Source organism: Stegostoma tigrinum, unplaced genomic scaffold (genome assembly GCF_030684315.1).
Source record: "Stegostoma tigrinum isolate sSteTig4 unplaced genomic scaffold, sSteTig4.hap1 scaffold_84, whole genome shotgun sequence".
NCBI lineage: Eukaryota > Metazoa > Chordata > Chondrichthyes > Orectolobiformes > Stegostomatidae > Stegostoma > Stegostoma tigrinum.
Window position 1 is genome coordinate 650,001 of NW_026728790.1, and position 17,540 is coordinate 667,540.

The window sequence follows — 17,540 nt, forward strand, 5'->3', positions numbered from 1 at the left end:
AATGACTTGGACGAGGGAATTGAAGGATGGGTCAGCAAGTTTGCAGACGACACAAAGGTCGGAGGTGTCGTTGACAGTGTAGAGGGCTGTTGTAGGCTGCAGCGGGACATTGACAGGATGCAGAGATGGGCTGAGAGGTGGCAGATGGAGTTCAACCTGGATAAATGCGAGGTGATGCATTTTGGAAGGTCGAATTTGAAAGCTGAGTACAGGATTAAGGATAGGATTCTTGGCAGCGTGGAGGAACAGAGGGATCTTGGTGTGCAGATACATAGATCCCTTAAAATGGCCACCCAAGTGGACAGGGTTGTTAAGAAAGCATATGGTGTTTTGGCTTTCATTAACAGGGGGATTGAGTTTAAGAGTCGTGAGATCTTGTTGCAGCTCTATAAAACTTTGGTTAGACCGCACTTGGAATACTGCGTCCAGTTCTGGGCGCCGTATTATAGGAAAGATGTGGATGCTTTGGAGAGGGTTCAGAGGAGGTTTACCAGGATGCTGCCTGGACTGGAGGGCTTAGCTTATGAAGAGAGGTTGACTGAGCTCGGTCTCTTTTCATTGGAGAAAAGGAGGAGGAGAGGGGACCTAATTGAGGTATACAGGATAATGAGAGGCATAGATAGAGTTGATAGCCAGAGACTATTTCCCAGGGCAGAAATGGCTAGCACGAGGGGTCATAGTTTTAAGCTGGTTGGTGGAAAGTATAGAGGGGATGTCAGAGGCAGGTTCTTTACGCAGAGAGTTGTGAGAGCATGGAATGCGTTGCCGGCAGCAGTTGTGGAAGCAAGGTCATTGGGGTCATTTAAGAGACTGCTGGACATGTATATGGTCACAGAAATTTGAGGGTGCATACAATGAGGATCAATGGTCAGCACAACATTGTGGGTTGAAGGGCCTGTTCTGTGCTGTACTGTTCTATGTTCTATGTTCTATGTTCTAAAATCGGACTCTATTTTAAAAGTGAATCATTGCTCTTCTGAATTACTAAACTAATGATGCCCGTCATTTGGATTTTAAGTCAAGAAATATTTCTTTATGGATGGTGTTTCTTGACAACTCATTTTTAAAAAATTTAACCATTTTTCCCTCATCAACCTGTCCAGACATGTTATTGCATACCTCTGGTGCAGGTGGGACTTGAACCTGGGCCTTTTGGACCAGGGACAGGGACACTACCGCTCTGCCATAAGAGGGCCCATCTTACCCTTCTGTGCATGAGTCCCACCTGTTCCTCCCCTTTCTGTCTGCCCTTTCAATTCATTAATCAATTGATCCAAATCAACTGCTTCAATATTTGCTGTACTAACAGCATGCAGTATTTGAAGATCTTGTGGCACACTCGTCATGCTGCTGATTCAGGACCAGAATGTCCAGGATCAAATTGAATCTGCTCCAGAGGTTACTAGATTAGATTACATACAGTGTGGAAACAGGCCCTTCAGCCCAACAAATCCGCACTGCCTCTTGAAGCATCCCACCCAGACCCATTCCCCAATAACCCACACATCCCTGAACACTACGGGCAATTCAGCATGGCCAATCCACTTAACCTGCACATCTTTGGACTGTGGGAGGAAACCGGAGCACCCGGAGGAAACCCACGCAGACACGGGGAGAACGTGCAAACTCCACACAGACAGTCGCCCGAGGCTGGAATCAAACCTGGGTCCCTGGTGCCGTGAGGCCGCAGTGCTAACCACTGAGCCACTGTCTAATAAATTTTTGTTTATCCAAATTCCATCTGATGACCACAAGAAAAATCCCAGCATTTCTTCCTGAGGAGCAGTGTTACAGCTGACGTGACGAAGTGTCGTACCCACCGAACATGCTGCAAATTTTTTCCATATACCCCACGAGATAAAAAGAAAATGCCTCAACACTTCAATAATGGTGGTTTGCGATGACAATGAGATGGCGAGTTAGTTCCAGCAAAGTTCCTCCTGAACTTGTACTTTTGTAGTGGATTTTACTGATGCCACTTCGCTAGTTTATTAATTATATTTGTTAAACCCAGGAAAATAATAAAGTATCATTGCCAATATTTTGGTTAAAGATATGCAAAGATCAATCAAATATTATTTTATTTGCAGCTCTACACATTCTCCACAACTGACTCAGGATGACACGCATTCAAGAATACAACGTTATGCCAACAGGTTAAAAAATGCTTTGCCTCATTGAAATTCTAATTTGTTTCGATACAGTGCCAACTGATGAAACTGGTTCATGCCGGGATGGCTCAGTGGTTAGCACTGTTGCCTGATAGTGCCAGGGACTTGGGTTCACTTCCACCCTTTAGCAATTGTTTGTGTGGAGTTTTCACATTCTCCTCATGTCTGTATGGGTTTCCTCCAGGTGCTGCAGTTTCCTCCCATAGTCCAAGGATTTGCAGGTTAGGTGGGTTAGCCATGGGAAATGCAGGGTTACAGGGATAGGGTAGGGAAAGTTCTGGGTGGGATGCTCTTGGGAGCGTCCATGTGGACTGAGTGGGCCTGCTTCCACACTGCAGAGATTCTGTGTTTTGGCCAAATGAGAAATCACTTAGTTCTTGGACATTGGTGATTAAAAATAAAATTCACCGTTGTCTAGCTCTGACCCTTTGTTTTCCATTTTAATTTAACCCGGGATTTGATCAAGTGCTATGTGTAATGAAGTTCGAATTTGTGTATTTCATTCCCTCCAGCTTTTTAACATGACATTACCAGAATATTGATGTCAGAAAAGTTTACCTGAATTCTTCACCGTGCGCAGAACACACATTGCACAGTCACGGTGGTAGTCTTTACATACAGTGAGTGGATGGAGAGGCTGGTGTCACTGGACTAGTAATCCAGAACTGTAGATTAATATTCCATGCACTCACAACTCTCTCCTCCCTCTGACGTCTCCTCTATACCTTCCTTCTAACACCTTAAAACTATGACCCCTCATGGCAGTCAATCCTGCCCTGGGGAAAGGTCTCTGGCTATCGACTCTATCCATGCCTCTCATTACCTTGTACACCTCGATCAGGTCACCTCTCTTCCTCCTTCTCTCCAGAGAGACAAATCCGAGCTCAGTCAACCTCTCCTCTTAAGACAAGCCCTCCAGTACAGGCAGCATACTGGTAAAACTCCTTTGCACCCTCTCCAAAGCCTCCACATCTTTCCTATAATCGGGCAACCAGAACTGGACACAATGTTCCAAGTGTGGTCTCACCAGGGTTTTGTAGAGCTGCAGCATAACCCCGCGGCTCTTAAACTCGATCTCCCTGTTAATGAAAGCCAAAACACCATATGCTTTCTTAACAACCTTATCCACCTGGGTGGCAACTTTAAGAGGAGCTACGCACTTGAACACCAAGATCTGCTGTTCTTCCACACTGCCGAGAATCCTGCCTTTAATCCTATATTCAGCATTTAAGTTCAACCTTCCAAAATGCATCAATTCGCATTTATCCGGGTTGAACTCCATCTGCCATTTCTCAGCCCAGCTCTGCATTCTGTCAATGTCTCGCTGAAGCCTGCAATAGCCCTCGATACTATCAACAACACCTCCAACCTTTGTGTCATCAGCAAACATACTAACCCACGCCTCAACCTCCTCGTCCAAGTCATTTATAAAAACTACAAAGAGCAGAGGCCCAAGAACAGTGCCCTGTGGGATGCCACTCAGCACTGACCTCCAGGCAGAATATTTACCATCTACAACCATTCTGCCTCCTGTCAGCCAACCAATTCTGAATCCAGACAGCCAAATCACCCTGTATCCCATACCTCCTGACTTTATGAATGAGCCTGCCGTGGGGAACCTTATCAAATGACTTGCTGAAGTCCATGTACACCACATCCACTGCTCGACCCTCGTCAACCTGCCTCGTGACTTCCTCAAAGAACTCAATAAGATTTGTAAGGCATGATCTGCCCCTCACAAAGCCATGCTGACTCCCTTTAATCACGCTATGCTTTTCCAAATAGTCAGCAATCCTATCCCTCAGAATTCTTTCCAAAACCTTGCTGACCACAGACTTAAGACTGATTGGTCTGTAGTTGCCAGGGATTTCCCTATTCCCTTTCTTGAAAAGAGGAACAACATTTGCCTCCCTCTAATCTTGCAGTATGTCTCCCGTGGAGAATGAGGAAGCAAAGATCTTCGTCAGCGGCTTAGCAACCTCCTTTCTCACTTGCCGGAGCAACCTCGGATACATCTGGTCTGCCCCTGGGGACTTAGCAATCTTAATGTTTGCCAAAATTTCCAGCACATCAACTTCCTCAATCTTGATCTGTTCAAGCCTGTTTTCCTGCTCCTCAAAGTTCTCATTCACAACAAGGTCCCTTTCCTTTGTGAAAACCAAAGCAAAAAACTCATTTAGGGCTTCCCCTATCCGCTCAGACTCCACGCACAAGTTCCCCATGCTATCCCTGATCGGGGATAGTTCTTTTCTGTCTCTTTCTATTTGCTGCCCTTTTCTACCCAGGAAATAATAATTGACACTGGATTATTTTTAGAGCTTGAGTTGGGTCCCAAAGCATGAAGTTTTTGTGTCTTGTGTGTGTATATCTGTCTGTATTTTTCCCCCATGTCTTTCTCCTGCCTCTCTCTCTCTCTCTCTCACACACACACAATCTGTTTCACAAGGTTGTGCTGCTGCAGTAAGTAAGTCTTTATTTTTTGGTGGCGTTTGGCAGATGCACTGGATGTGACTGGCTAATTCCATTCTGTGGCAACCTTTCACCTCACCCTGAGCACATTAAGCTTCCAGCTTCTTCAGGCTTCTGTGGAAGATGCAGAGTGAGCATGCTCAAATGTAACAAATCAAGTCCATTGACGACAAGGAAATGATTTTTGCTCTTTAGTTATAATGCAAATTTTAAGATGCTTTTATATGACAGGCAAACTCACAATGATGGCTGTAGTGAGAACATCTCTGCAGAAAGTTGGAATGTTTTTGCAGCGTTTGAAAATGATGGCAATTTCCTCTCCACCTTATCAGAAACTGCGTAAGGTGAGCCTATCAGAGGCTGTCGCATCTTTATATAATTTGTTCAAAGCTGGTGCTGAAAGAGCTATTTGGAGTTCTTGTCAGCCACTGCTATTTCGAATGACTAGATGTAACAATGGATAAAATTATGTGTGGTCTGTTGTGGAGATCTCTTTGTACCCAATCTTGCAATACTGAATTAAGTCCACATTTTCTCTATTCTGCTGTACCCAGAGATATGTAGATTATAGATAATAAAATGTGAGGCTGGATGAACACAGCAGGCCCAGCAGCATCTCAGGAGCACAAAAGCTGATGTTTCAGGCCTAGACCCTTCATCAGAGAGCTTTTGTCACATTTTATTATCTTGGATTCCCCAGCATCTGCAGTTCCCATTATCACTATAGATTATAGATGCTTAGTTTATTTGGTATGCGGCTTTTCAGCTGGTGATGTCTGGACTTGCTGACAGTTAAACTGGTAATGGGTCGATGCTGACTAATACAGGCAGGATGGTCATTTCCTGATAGTTTTGCCATGTTTTAAAGTTTAAAATGTGTAAAGTGATTCTCCAGGCTGGCGTGAATTACAGGATAACAAAGTGTGGAGCTGGATGAACACAGCAGGCCAAGCAGCATCTCAGGAGCACCACCACACGGCGTGAATTAGATTCTGGTTTCATGAATTGAGCGTTATAACTAGATTAATTTCAACTATTAAATTTAGTGTTGTTTTTAAAGTAGATTGATATTCTAACCAAGTAAGTAGTCATTTAATTTTAGTGAAGCGTTCACTTTTGTGTAGTTTTCAATGAAAGCTATTGGCTGTCTGTAGACTACAGTTTTGCCTTTTTCTGAAGCCAAATCCAAACTGAAAATGTAACTTCCATTATATATGTTAAGATTCGATCTAAAAGGACTCCCTCTTTTGCAATATTGCCCTTAAGCGCAAGGCAACAAACTGACTGGCTGCAGTTTGATAATAAGTCTGTGCATATTTTGGGAGAGGTGTGTGTCGTAGAATACAGGAGAATACTGACTGGTTCTGTATCATATCAAGCAATGATTAAATATTCAAATTAATGAGTAGATTATGTTAGTATAGGTTTTAAAATGTCATTGTTTCTTTTCAGAGAAAATTAATTCACCTTGGCAGCAAAATGTAATTTAAAGCCATTTATGTGTGTGGTTTGAATCCAGTTTAAAAGCATTGGAAGCATATTTATATTTTGTGACATGGTAAATTATCATTGTGCCGCGTTTAAAAATTTTAGTCTATTTTCAAAGTGACATTGAAAACCGTTAGGAGAAATACTTTGAACGTAGTTATTGGATAGCAAAAGTATAAAGTATTGCTGTGTGTTTTGTCGTGTCTGAAGGCCAGTAGTAAATATGAGGTTGAACTTAGTGTTAGCAAATGCGTTTGAATGTAGATTGATGCTGACAGAAGTGATAAAAGCTTAGTTGATCACTAAGTTGAATATTCTGGAGTTGATATCATATTGTCTTTTCATAAAACCTGAGTTGAGTTTGTTCTGTCCACTCACAGCTTTAATGATAACTAAACAGCCTTGCAGCTCACATGCAATATTCCTTAAAACTAAATGCTTTGTCACTGTAACAAAGTGTGGAGCTGGATGAACACAGCAGGCCAAGCAGCATCTCAGGAGCACAAAAGCTGACGTTTCAGACCTCGACCCTTCATCAGAGAGGGGGATGGGGAGGGGGTTCTGAAATAAATAGGGAGAGATGGGGAGGCAGACCGAAGATAAATAGAGGAGAAGATAGGTGGAGAGGAGAGTATAGGTGGGACAAGAGAGTTGCAGTGGGAGAGAGATTCCCTGAGGTTGGTCCGGAGGGAGGGGGGTAACTTCTTCAGGTTAGGCATCCCTGGAAGAGGCAAAGACATGTTTCTGATGGTGATGGTCTTTAACGAGCAGTTATGGAGCATAATTCTACAAGATTTAGTTCATTTGAAGTGGGGAAAGCTTCTGAAGAACTCAAGAAACCTGAACAGAAAAATAGATTTAGAAATAAGGTGTCATTTTGCAGAGTGTTGACAGTAACTTGCATTGACCTCTGCATTCCAGTTGAGCTATGCTGTGCTTCGCATTGGTGAGGTCACATTTCTTCTAGTGACAGTCATTTTGTCAAAACTTTCCCATTCTTGAGGTTTGTGTTTTTGGTGTTTTGATGTTGATCTTGATATCAACAAGGAAACAGCTTTCTTCTCTAGCAGATACCTATAAATTAATGTCTAGCAGCACGGTAAATGCCACAATAGAGTAACACAGGTTACCTGAGCTGCAGCATAAGGAAAGAGTAGAAGAGTTAGCAAACCCAGGTAAATAGAATTGAATCAAAGAAATAATGCAATAAAAGGTCATATCCACTTTGTTAGTTTCATGTGTTCCTAAATTCTGAAGAATGGTCACTGGACCCAAAATGTTAACTTTGCTTTCACTCCACAGATGCTGCCAGACTTGCTGAATTTTTCAATAACTTAATGTGTTCCCACTTCACTAACTCTTTTCCCAGTACAGAGCGGAACCTATTGAATTCTGCAAAAGCAAGAAGAAAAGAAAGCTTAAGACATCTTAGGATTTCCAATATCTCTAATAATGATAAGAAAGTTAGCATGAAGGCACTTTATCTAAATGCTGTTGGTATTCACAACAAAGTAGATGAATTAACAGCACAAATCCTCTTGAATGATTCTGATGTGGTAGGCATCTTAGAGACATGGTTGCAGGGAGTTCAGGACTGGCAGTTCAACATCCAAGGATTCACAACTTATCGAAAAGACAGGGAGGTGGGCAGAGGGGAAGGGGTTACCTTGTTAGTCAAGAATGAAATTAAATCTACGGCACTGAATGGCATAGCGTCAGAAGGTGTGGAGTCTATGTGGGTGGAGTTGAGGTACCACAATGGCTAAAAAAAAGTATAATGGGAGTTATGTACAGACCTCCTAACAGTGATCAGGACCAGGGGCACAAGATGCACCTGGAAATAGATAGGGCATGTCAGAAAGGCAAGGTCACAGTGATCATGGGGGACGTCAACATGCAGGTGCACTGGACGAATAATGTTGCCGATAGATCCAAAGAAAGGGAATTCATGGAATGATTGCAGAATGATTTTTTGGAACAACTTGTGATGGAGCCCACAAGGGAACAGGCTATTCTGGACTTAGTGTTATGTAATGAGCCAGACTTTATAAAAGATCTGAAAGTAAGGGAACACTTAGGAGGCAGCGATCATAATATGGTAGAGTTTAATCTGCAGTTTGAAAGAGAGAAGGCAAAATCAGATGTAATGGTGTTACAGTTAAATAAAGGTAATTACAGGGGCACGAAAGAGGAATTGACAAAAATCGACTGGAAGGAGAGCCTAGCGGGGAAGACAGTAGACCAACAATGGCAGGAGTTTCTGGGTGTAATTGAGGACATAGTACAGAGGTTCATCCCAAAGAAAAGAAAGAAAAGAAAGATTATCCGGGGTGGGATTAGACAGCCATGGTTGACAGAGGAAGCCAGGAAATGTATCAAAGAAAAAGAGACAGCCTATAAAGTGGCCAAGAGCACTGGGAAATCAGAAGATTGGGAAGGCTACAAAAACAAACAGAGGATAACAAAGAGAGCAACAAGGAAGGAGAGGATCAAATATGAAGGTCGACTAGCTAGTAATATTAGAAATGATAGTAAAGGTTTCTTTCAAGACATCAGAAACAACCGAGAGGCAAAAGTAGTCAGTGGGCCACTCCAAATTGATGCTGGAAGGCTCGTAATGGGAGGTAAGGGAATAGCTGAAGACCTCAATAAGTACTTTGCGTCAGTCTTCACAGTGGAAGACATGAGTAGTATGCCAACAATTAGGGAGAGTCAGGGGGCAAAGTTGAGTATGGTAGGCATTTCAAAAGAGAAAGTGCTAGAAAACCTAAAGGGTCTAAAAATTGCTAAATCTCCTGGCCCCGATGGGCTACATCCTAGAGTTCTGAGGGACGTGGCTGAGGAAATAGCAGAGGCTTTGGATGTGATCTTTCAAAAGTCACTGGAGTCAGGGAAAGTCCCAGATGATTGGAAAATTGCTGTTGTAACCTCCTTGTTTAAGAAAGGATCAAGGCAAAAGATGGAAAATTACAGGCCAATTAGCCTAACCTCAGTAGTTGGTAAAATTATGGAATTCATTGTTAAGGACGAGATTTCTAAATTCCTGGAAGTGCAGGGTCAGATTAGAACAAGTCAGCATGGATTTAGGAAGTGGGGGCCATGCCTGACAAACTGTGAGAATTCTTTGAAGAGGTAACAAGTATGTTCGACCAGGGAATCCCAGTGGATGTTATCTATCTAGACTTCCAAAAGGCCTTTGATAAGGTGTTTCACGGGAGGCCGCTGAGCGAGGTGAGGGCCCATGGTGTTCGAGGTGAGCTACTGGCTTGGATTGGGGATTGGCTGTCTGACAGAAGGCAGAGAGTTGGGATAAAAGGCAGTTTTTCGGAATGGCAACTGGTGACAAGTGGTGTCCCGCAGGGTACAGTGTTGGGGCCACATCTGTTCACCTTATGTATTAATGATCTGGATGAAGGGGCTGGGGGCATTCTGGCGAAGTTTGCCGATGATACGAAGATAGGTGGACAGGCAGGGAGGCTGCAGAAAGATATCGACAGTTTAGGAGAGTGATCCAGGAAATGGCTGATGAAATTCAACGTGAGCAAATGCGAGGTCTTGCACTTTGGAAAAAAGAATACAGGCATAGGACTATTTTCTAAACGGTGAGAAAATTCATAAAGCCGAAGTACAAAGGGATCTGGGAGTGTTGGTCCAGGATTCTCTAAAAGTTAACTTGCAGGTAGAATCTGTGATTAAGAAAGATGTTGTCGTTCATCTCAAGAGGGTTGGAATATAAAAGCAGTGATGTGCTTCTGAGAATTTATAAAGCTCCAGTTAGGCCCCACTTAGAATATTGTGTCCAATTTTGGGCCCCACACCTCAGGAAGGACATACTGACCCTGGAGCGTGTCCAGTGGAGATTCACACGGATGATCCCTGGAATGGTAGGTTTAATGGCTGAGGATCCTGGGATTGTATTCATTAGAGTTTAGAAGGTTGAGGGGAGATCCAATAGAAACTTACAAGGTAATGTATGGCTTAGAAAGAGTGGACGCTGGGAAGTTGTTTCCGTTAGGGGAGAGTAGGACCCGTGGGCACAGCCTTAAAATTAGAGGGGGTAAAATTAAAACGGAAATGAGATGACATTTCTTCAGCCAGAGAGTGGTGGGCTTGTGGAATGCATTGCCACGGAGTGCAGTGGAGGCCGGGATATTAGATGCCTTCAAGCCAGAGATGGATAAATTCTTGATCTCATAAGGAATCAAGGGCTACGGGGAGAGTGCAGGGAAGTGAAGTTGAAATGCCCATCAGCCATGACTTAAATGGCAGAGTGGACTCGGTGGGCCCAATGGCCTCACTTTCACTCCGATGTCTTATGGTCTTGTGGAAGTTAAAATAGTGCATGAAGAATATACATTTTTGTTGCAAATCAGTGCAGTGCGGAAGATTTTCATGATGAAATTTGTTGTTTGGTTACATGGCAGAGAAAAGACTTTCTCTATTGAACATAAGTTTGTTATTAATTTGTTATTATTACTTGAAGTGAGCTTTCTGCTTTAGTATTGAGTGGGTGTTCAGATAAGTGGGGTATGGATGCTAGGGCAGTTGCTTGCTCCTCCTGCAGAATGTGGCAGTTGGGAGATGTGGCACACGTCTCCGCTGGCTACATCTGCGGGAAGTGCACCCAGCTACAGCTCCTTGAAAACCGTGTTAGGGAAATGGAGCTGGAGCTGGATGAACTACGGATCATTCGGGAGGCAGAGGGGGTAATTGAGAGGAGTTATCGGGAGTTGGTCACTCCTAAGGCTCAGGACGAGGATAGATGGGTTACAGTTAGGGGGAGGAAAGGGGACAGACAGACAGTGCAGAGATCCCCTGTGGGCATTCCCCTCAGCAATAAGTATACCGTTTTGGATACTGCTGGGGGGGTTGACCTACCAGAGGAAAGCCATAGTAGTCAGTTCTCTGGCACTGAGCCTGACACTGTGGCAAAGAAGGGAAGGGGGCAGAATAGAAAAGTACTCGTGGTAGGGGACTCGATAGTTAGGGGAATCGACAGGAGATTTTGTGGGCAAGATCGGGATTCCCGGAAGGTATGTTGCCTCCCTGGTGCCAGGGTCCGGGACGTCTCCGATCGGGTGTATAAAGTTCTGAAAGGGGAGGGTGAACAGCCAGAAATCGTGTTACATATTGGCACAAATGATATAGCCAGAAATAGGTTTGAGGATATAAAAAGTGATTTCAGGGAGTTAGGATGGAAGCTGCAGAGCAGGACGAACAGAGTAGTGTTCTCTGGTTTACTACCGGTGCCACGAGATAGCGAGGTGAGGAACAGGGAGCGGGCGCAGCTGAACACGTGGCTACGCAGCTGGTGTAGGAGGGAGGGTTTCAGATATGTTGATAATTGGGATGCCTTCTGGGGAAGGTGGGACCTGTACAAGAAGGACGGGTTGCATCTGAACTGGAAGGGGACCAATGTCCTGGGTGGAAGGTTTGCTCGAGTAGTTCGAGAGGGTTTAAACTAGTATGGCAGGGGGGTGGGAACCTGAGCTGTATACCAGAGGTGAGCGTTGATGCAGGTGAGGCAGTAGCAAGAGGTAGACCAGCTAGTGGGAAGGATTTTCCTGGGAAGGAACCAAGGGATCGGTTAAAGTGTGTTTGCTTTAATGCAAGGAGTATCAGGAATAAAAGTGATGAACTTAGAGCATGGATCAGTACCTGGTGCTATGATGTTGTGGCCATAACAGAGACATGGGTTTCTCATGGGCTGGAATGGTTGCTGGATATTCCAGGGTTTAGAACATTTAAAAAGAATAGGGAGGGGGGAAAAAGAGGAGGGGGTGTAGCACTACTAATCAGAGAGGGTATCACAGCTACAGAAGCTTCCATTGTCGAGGAAGATCTGCCTACTGAGTCAGTATGGGTGGAAATTAGGAACAGCAAGGGAGTAGTCACCTCGTTAGGGGTTTACTACAGGCCCCCCAATAGCAGCAGGGAGATTGTAGAAAGCATAGGTCGACAGATTTTGGAAAAGTGTGGACGCAGTAGGGTTGTTGTAATGGGTGACTTTAACTTTCCTAATATTGATTGGAACCTCCTTCGAGCAGAAGATTTGAATGGAGCTGTTTTTGTAAGGTGTGTTCAGGAGGGTTTCCTAACGCAGTACGTTGACAGGCCGACGAGGGGAGAGGCCATTCTAGACTTGGTGCTCGGAAACGAGCCGGGGCAGGTATCAGATCTTGTGGTGGGAGAGCATTTTGGTGATAGTGACCATAACACTCTCTCATTCTACATAGCTATGGAGAAGGAGAGGATTAGGCAGAATGGGAGGATATTTAATTGGGGAAGAGGAAACTATGATGCGATTAGACACGAGTTAGGAAGCATGGACTGGGAGCAGTTGTTCCATGGTAAGGGAACTATAGACATGTGGAGATGGTTTAAGGAACAGTTGTTGGGAGTGATGAGTAAATATGTCCCTCTGAGACAGGCAAGACGGGGTAAGATAAAGGAACCTTGGATGATGAGAGCGGTGGAGCTTCTAGTGAAAAGGAAGAAGGTAGCTTACATAAGGTGGAGGAAGCTAGGGTCAAGTTCAGCTAGAGAGGATTACATGCAGGCAAGGAAGGAGCTCAAAAATGGTCTGAGGAGAGCCAGGAGGGGGCACGAGAAAGGCTTGGCAGAAGGAATCCGGGAAAACACAAAGGCATTTTACACTTACGTGAGGAATAAGAGAATGGTCAAAGAAAGAGTAGGGCCGATCAGGGATAGCATAGGGAACTTGTGTGTGGAGCCTGAGGAGGTAGGGGAAGCCCTAAATGAGTTTTTTGCTTCTGTCTTTACGAAAGAAACGACCTGTGTAGTGAATGAAACCTTTGAAGAGCAGGTGTGCATGCTGGAATGGATAGAGATAGAGGAAGCTGATGTACTGAAAATTTTGTCAAACATTAAGATTGACAAGTCGCCAGGCCCGGATCAGATTTGTCCTCGGCTGCTTTGGGAAGCGAGAAATGCAATTGCTTCGCCACTTGCGAAGATCTTTGCATCCTCGCTCTCCACTGGAGTCGTACCTGAGGACTGGAGAGAGGCAAATGTAATTCCTCTCTTCAAGAAAGGAAATAGGGAAATCCCCGGCAATTATAGACCGGTAAGTCTCACGTCTGTCGTCTGCAAGGTGTTAGAAAGGATTCTGAGGGATAAGATTTATGACCATCTGGAAGAGCATGGCTTGATCAAATACAGTCAACACGGCTTTGTGAGGGGTAGGTCATGCCTTACAAACCTTATCGAGTTTTTTGAGGATGTGACTAGTAAGGTTGATGAGGGTCGAGCTGTGGATGTGGTGTATATGGACTTCAGTAAGGCATTTGATAAGGTTCCCCATGGAAGGCTCATTCAGAAGGTCAGGAGGAATGGGATACAGGGGAACTTAGCTGCTTGGATACAGAATTGGCTGGCCAACAGAAGACAGCGAGTGGTAGTAGAAGGAAAATATTCTGCCTGGAATTCAGTGGTGAGTGGGGTTCCACAGGGCTCTGTCCTTGGGCCTCTACTGTTTGTAATTTTTATTAATGACTTGGACGAGGGAATTGAAGGATGGGTCAGCAAGTTTGCAGACGACACAAAGGTCGGAGGTGTCGTTGACAGTGTAGAGGGCTGTTGTAGGCTGCAGCGGGACATTGACAGGATGCAGAGATGGGCTGAGAGGTGGCAGATGGAGTTCAACCTGGATAAATGCGAGGTGATGCATTTTGGAAGGTCGAATTTGAAAACTGAGTACAGGATTAAGGATAGGATTCTTGGCAGCGTGGAGGAACAGAGGGATCTTGGTGTGCAGATACATAGATCCCTTAAAATGGCCACCCAAGTGGACAGGGTTGTTAAGAAAGCATATGGTGTTTTGGCTTTCATTAACAGGGGGATTGAGTTTAAGAGTCGTGAGATCTTGTTGCAGCTCTATAAAACTTTGGTTAGACCGCACTTGGAATACTGCGTCCAGTTCTGGGCGCCCTATTATAGGAAAGATGTGGATGCTTTGGAGAGGGTTCAGAGGAGGTTTACCAGGATGCTGCCTGGACTGGAGGGCTTATCTTATGAAGAGAGGTTGACTGAGCTCGGTCTCTTTTCATTGGAGAAAAGGAGGAGGAGAGGGGACCTAATTGAGGTATACAAGATAATGAGAGGCATAGATAGAGTCGATAGCCAGAGACTATTTCCCAGGGCAGAAATGGCTAGCACGAGGGGTCATAGTTTTAAGCTGGTTGGTGGAAAGTATCGAGGGGATGTCAGAGGCAGGTTCTTTACGCAGAGAGTTGTGAGAGCATGGAATGCGTTGCCAGCAGCAGTTGTGGAAGCAAGGTCATTGGGGTCATTTAAGAGGCTGCTGGACATGCATATGGTCACAGAAATTTGAGGGTGCATCCATGAGGATCAATGGTCGGCACAACATTGTGGGCTGAAGGGCCTGTTCTGTGCTGTACTGTTCTATGTTCTATGTTCTAAAAGAGTTGTTTCCTAATTCGTCCTTCAGTGTTCAGAGGATTTCTGGGTGTTGGATATATTTTCCCAGGAGCTGGGATCTAAATGATGTTATAAATAAATTTAAAAGCACTTTGCCTAAATAGAATGTTCATGACGATTGCATGATGCGTCTCTTTAGAAGTGATAAGTTTTACAACAGCCTCTGAATGACATTCCCTAATTTGTTGCAGCTGCAGACAGGGATTCGCCAAATCATTAATTTCCCAAGTCAGGAACGATAAACCAATTCCCCTTGTTTATTCAGCTGTTCTCTCCGTTGGTTGCACCAAGGTTAATTCAGAAAGAATCTCTTCCTTGGAAACCTTTCTCCCAGATCCAAATGAACGTGAATCAGAAATTGCTGGAAAAACTCAGCAGGTCTAGCAGCATCTGTGGATCGCTAACAGGCTTAATGTTTCAGGTTGGTGACCCTTGTTCAGAGTGTTAACTCTGCTTTCCCTCCACAGATGCTGCCAGACCTGCTGAGTTTTGCCAGCAATTCCTGGTTTTGTTTCTGATTTTCAGCATCTGCAGCTCTTTGGTTTTTGCCAAATGAATATAAGTTTTAAGTGGAGGTAATTTAATCAGGCTTTCTTGAATTAACATAAAGAGCAGTTTATCAAATTACTGGGGAGTATTACTGAACAAAGAGACCTTGGCGTGCAGGTTCATAGTTCCTAGAAGTTGGAGTCACAGGTAGACAGGGTAGTGAAGAAGGTGTTTTGTGCACCTGCCTTTATCGGTCAGTGTATTGAGTATAGGAATTGGGATGTCACGTTGTGGCTGTACAGAACATTGGTTCGGCCACTTTTGGAATACAGTGTGCAATTCTGATCTCCCTGCTATAGGAAGGATGTTGTTGAACTTACAAGGGTACAGAAATGCTTTACCAAGATGTTACCAGGGTTGCAGGGTTTGAGCAATACAGAACAACTGAATAGGCGGGACTAATTTCCTTGCAGTGTCGGAGGTTGAGGCATGATTTTATCGAGATTTATAAAATCGTGAAGGGTAAGGATAGAGTGAATAGCCAAGGTCTTTATTCCCTGGGTAGGGAGTCCAAAACTTGAGGGTACAGGTTTAGGGTGAGAAGGGAAAGATTTAAAAGGGACCTAAGGGGGGCGACCTTTCCAATCAGAGGATGGTGTGTGTGTGGAATGAGCTTCCAGACGAAGTGGTCGTGGCTTGTACAATTGCATTTAAAAGGCATCTGGATGGGTGCATGAACGGGAAGGGTTTAGAGGGATATGGACCAAGTGCTGGCAAGTGGGACTGGATTAATTTCGGATATCCGGAGGCATGACCCAAGTTGGACCAAAGTGTGTTTCAGTGCCGTGCAACTGTATGACTCCAGATACAAGAAGAAGTAGTAACACAACACACAGGTGCAAAAGTAAGCGATGAGTGCAACTGCATAAAAGTAAAAGCAAAATGCAGATGAGCCTCTGAATTATTTGTGAAGAGCAAGTACAAAGATGTAGCAGCTGTGATTGGATGTGGCCAGTCGCGTTGACCTTGATAGTTGAGCTGACAGTTTTGATCTTGATTTTGTGATCAAAATTCCTTTGTGGTGATTACTTTTGAACTCTCTGACAGCATGTGGAGGAAGAAGGGGTGATTCTATGTTTTTTTCTGGTAGGATAGGGCTGTTAAAAATCGCTATTATCAAAGCTGTGTCCCTCAGCACTCTGGGCCAGACACGAGGACATTTTCTGCTGACAGTGACAGGCTTATTGTTGCATTCAATTTTTAAGCTCTCTTTCATACATTTCTGGAGGGTAACATAGATATGCCTGAAAAAGGTGGCTGTCTGCTGAGAGAGATGCAGTCAGCCGCTCGGTCTGTCTTTTTAGGAGGTCTGTCCCTTTTTGAAATTTCCCTGATTCTTTACAGGTACAGCATTACATTGGCTTCTTGTAGAATTTTTTCAGTGAGATTTGCAGTTTATACTTTCTGTAGCAGTCCTATTTTTCTTTCAAAATAAAGTAATTTTGAAATGAGAAGTGAAAAGAGGCCTGTTTGTATTTTGAAGCTCTGATCTATTGTCATCGTACTGGTTTTGTTTTAAACATTGATTGAAAGTTTTGTAATTCTGGTCAGGTCAGGTATGAATTGGTTGTGACATATATCTAACTAGAAGTTTGATATTTGAATATCTATAATGTAAATTATTTTTATTCCTGTAATTGTATAAAGGGAATTAATTTCAAATGTTTAGGTACAAGGTATTGAGGAGTTAAGGGGACAGTAGGAGAGAGAAAATATGCTGTATCATCTGTCATAGTGAGATTTGAAGCCAAGTCCAAATGACATTAGCTTGTGGGTCTGGATTAATAGTCTGATGATATCACTACTCCACCCCCACCTGTAGCATTTTGTGTCTCTTCTTCGTCTACGATAGTTGTCCACCAGTTACCCTTAAAAATAAAATGATTTGACAACTTGAAGAGAAAATTATCTTTGCAGTATTGTATTCTCAGCTGTTTCCTTTGAATGATTCTTTCGGATGAGTTTTGACAGCCTTTCTAATAACAAACAGTATTGCAGTTAATAAAACTGCCAAGGAATGAATGGGTCTTTATGCTATATTTATGGTCGAGTGGTCAAGCCACTATCAACCTGCTAGAATTTCAATCTGGGCCGGCCTAGAGCAGTAGTTTTTGATGAAAATTACACGCATAACCCCTGTAGGACAGGAGCAAAACAAACATAAAGCCTAAAGTCAATCTTTATAATGTTCCCTTCAGGGCTATTAAAACTATTCTATACTTATAATGAGGAAAAACAATTTTTAAAAATTAATTTATTTTAAATCAAGTCATTCTGTATCTTCAGCACATAATGAGCTTGGCTTATGACAGTCAGCCAACCAACCGCCAACTTAGACGCTCTTAATCATCATTGTGGCCCCCTTTTTGAACTTGACCAGTGACACACAACTAAGATTAACAG

The 17,540-nt window shown here is 43.7% G+C and overlaps 1 protein-coding gene across 2 annotated transcripts in view; it reads left to right on the forward strand.

The window, feature by feature from the left end:
- LOC132209312 (utrophin-like) overlaps positions 1–17,540 on the forward strand; it is a 73,281-nt gene that overhangs the window by 14,911 nt on the left and 40,830 nt on the right. Inside the window, exon 2 of one of the 2 annotated variants that reach the window (XM_059644447.1) lies at positions 2,091–2,156. The exons of the other annotated variant lie outside the window; for it this stretch is intronic. Coding sequence (XP_059500430.1) covers positions 2,120–2,156 — 37 coding nt within the window. The 5' untranslated portion in view covers positions 2,091–2,119. The remainder of the gene's footprint in view (positions 1–2,090; positions 2,157–17,540) is intronic. 2 annotated transcript variants of the gene reach the window in all.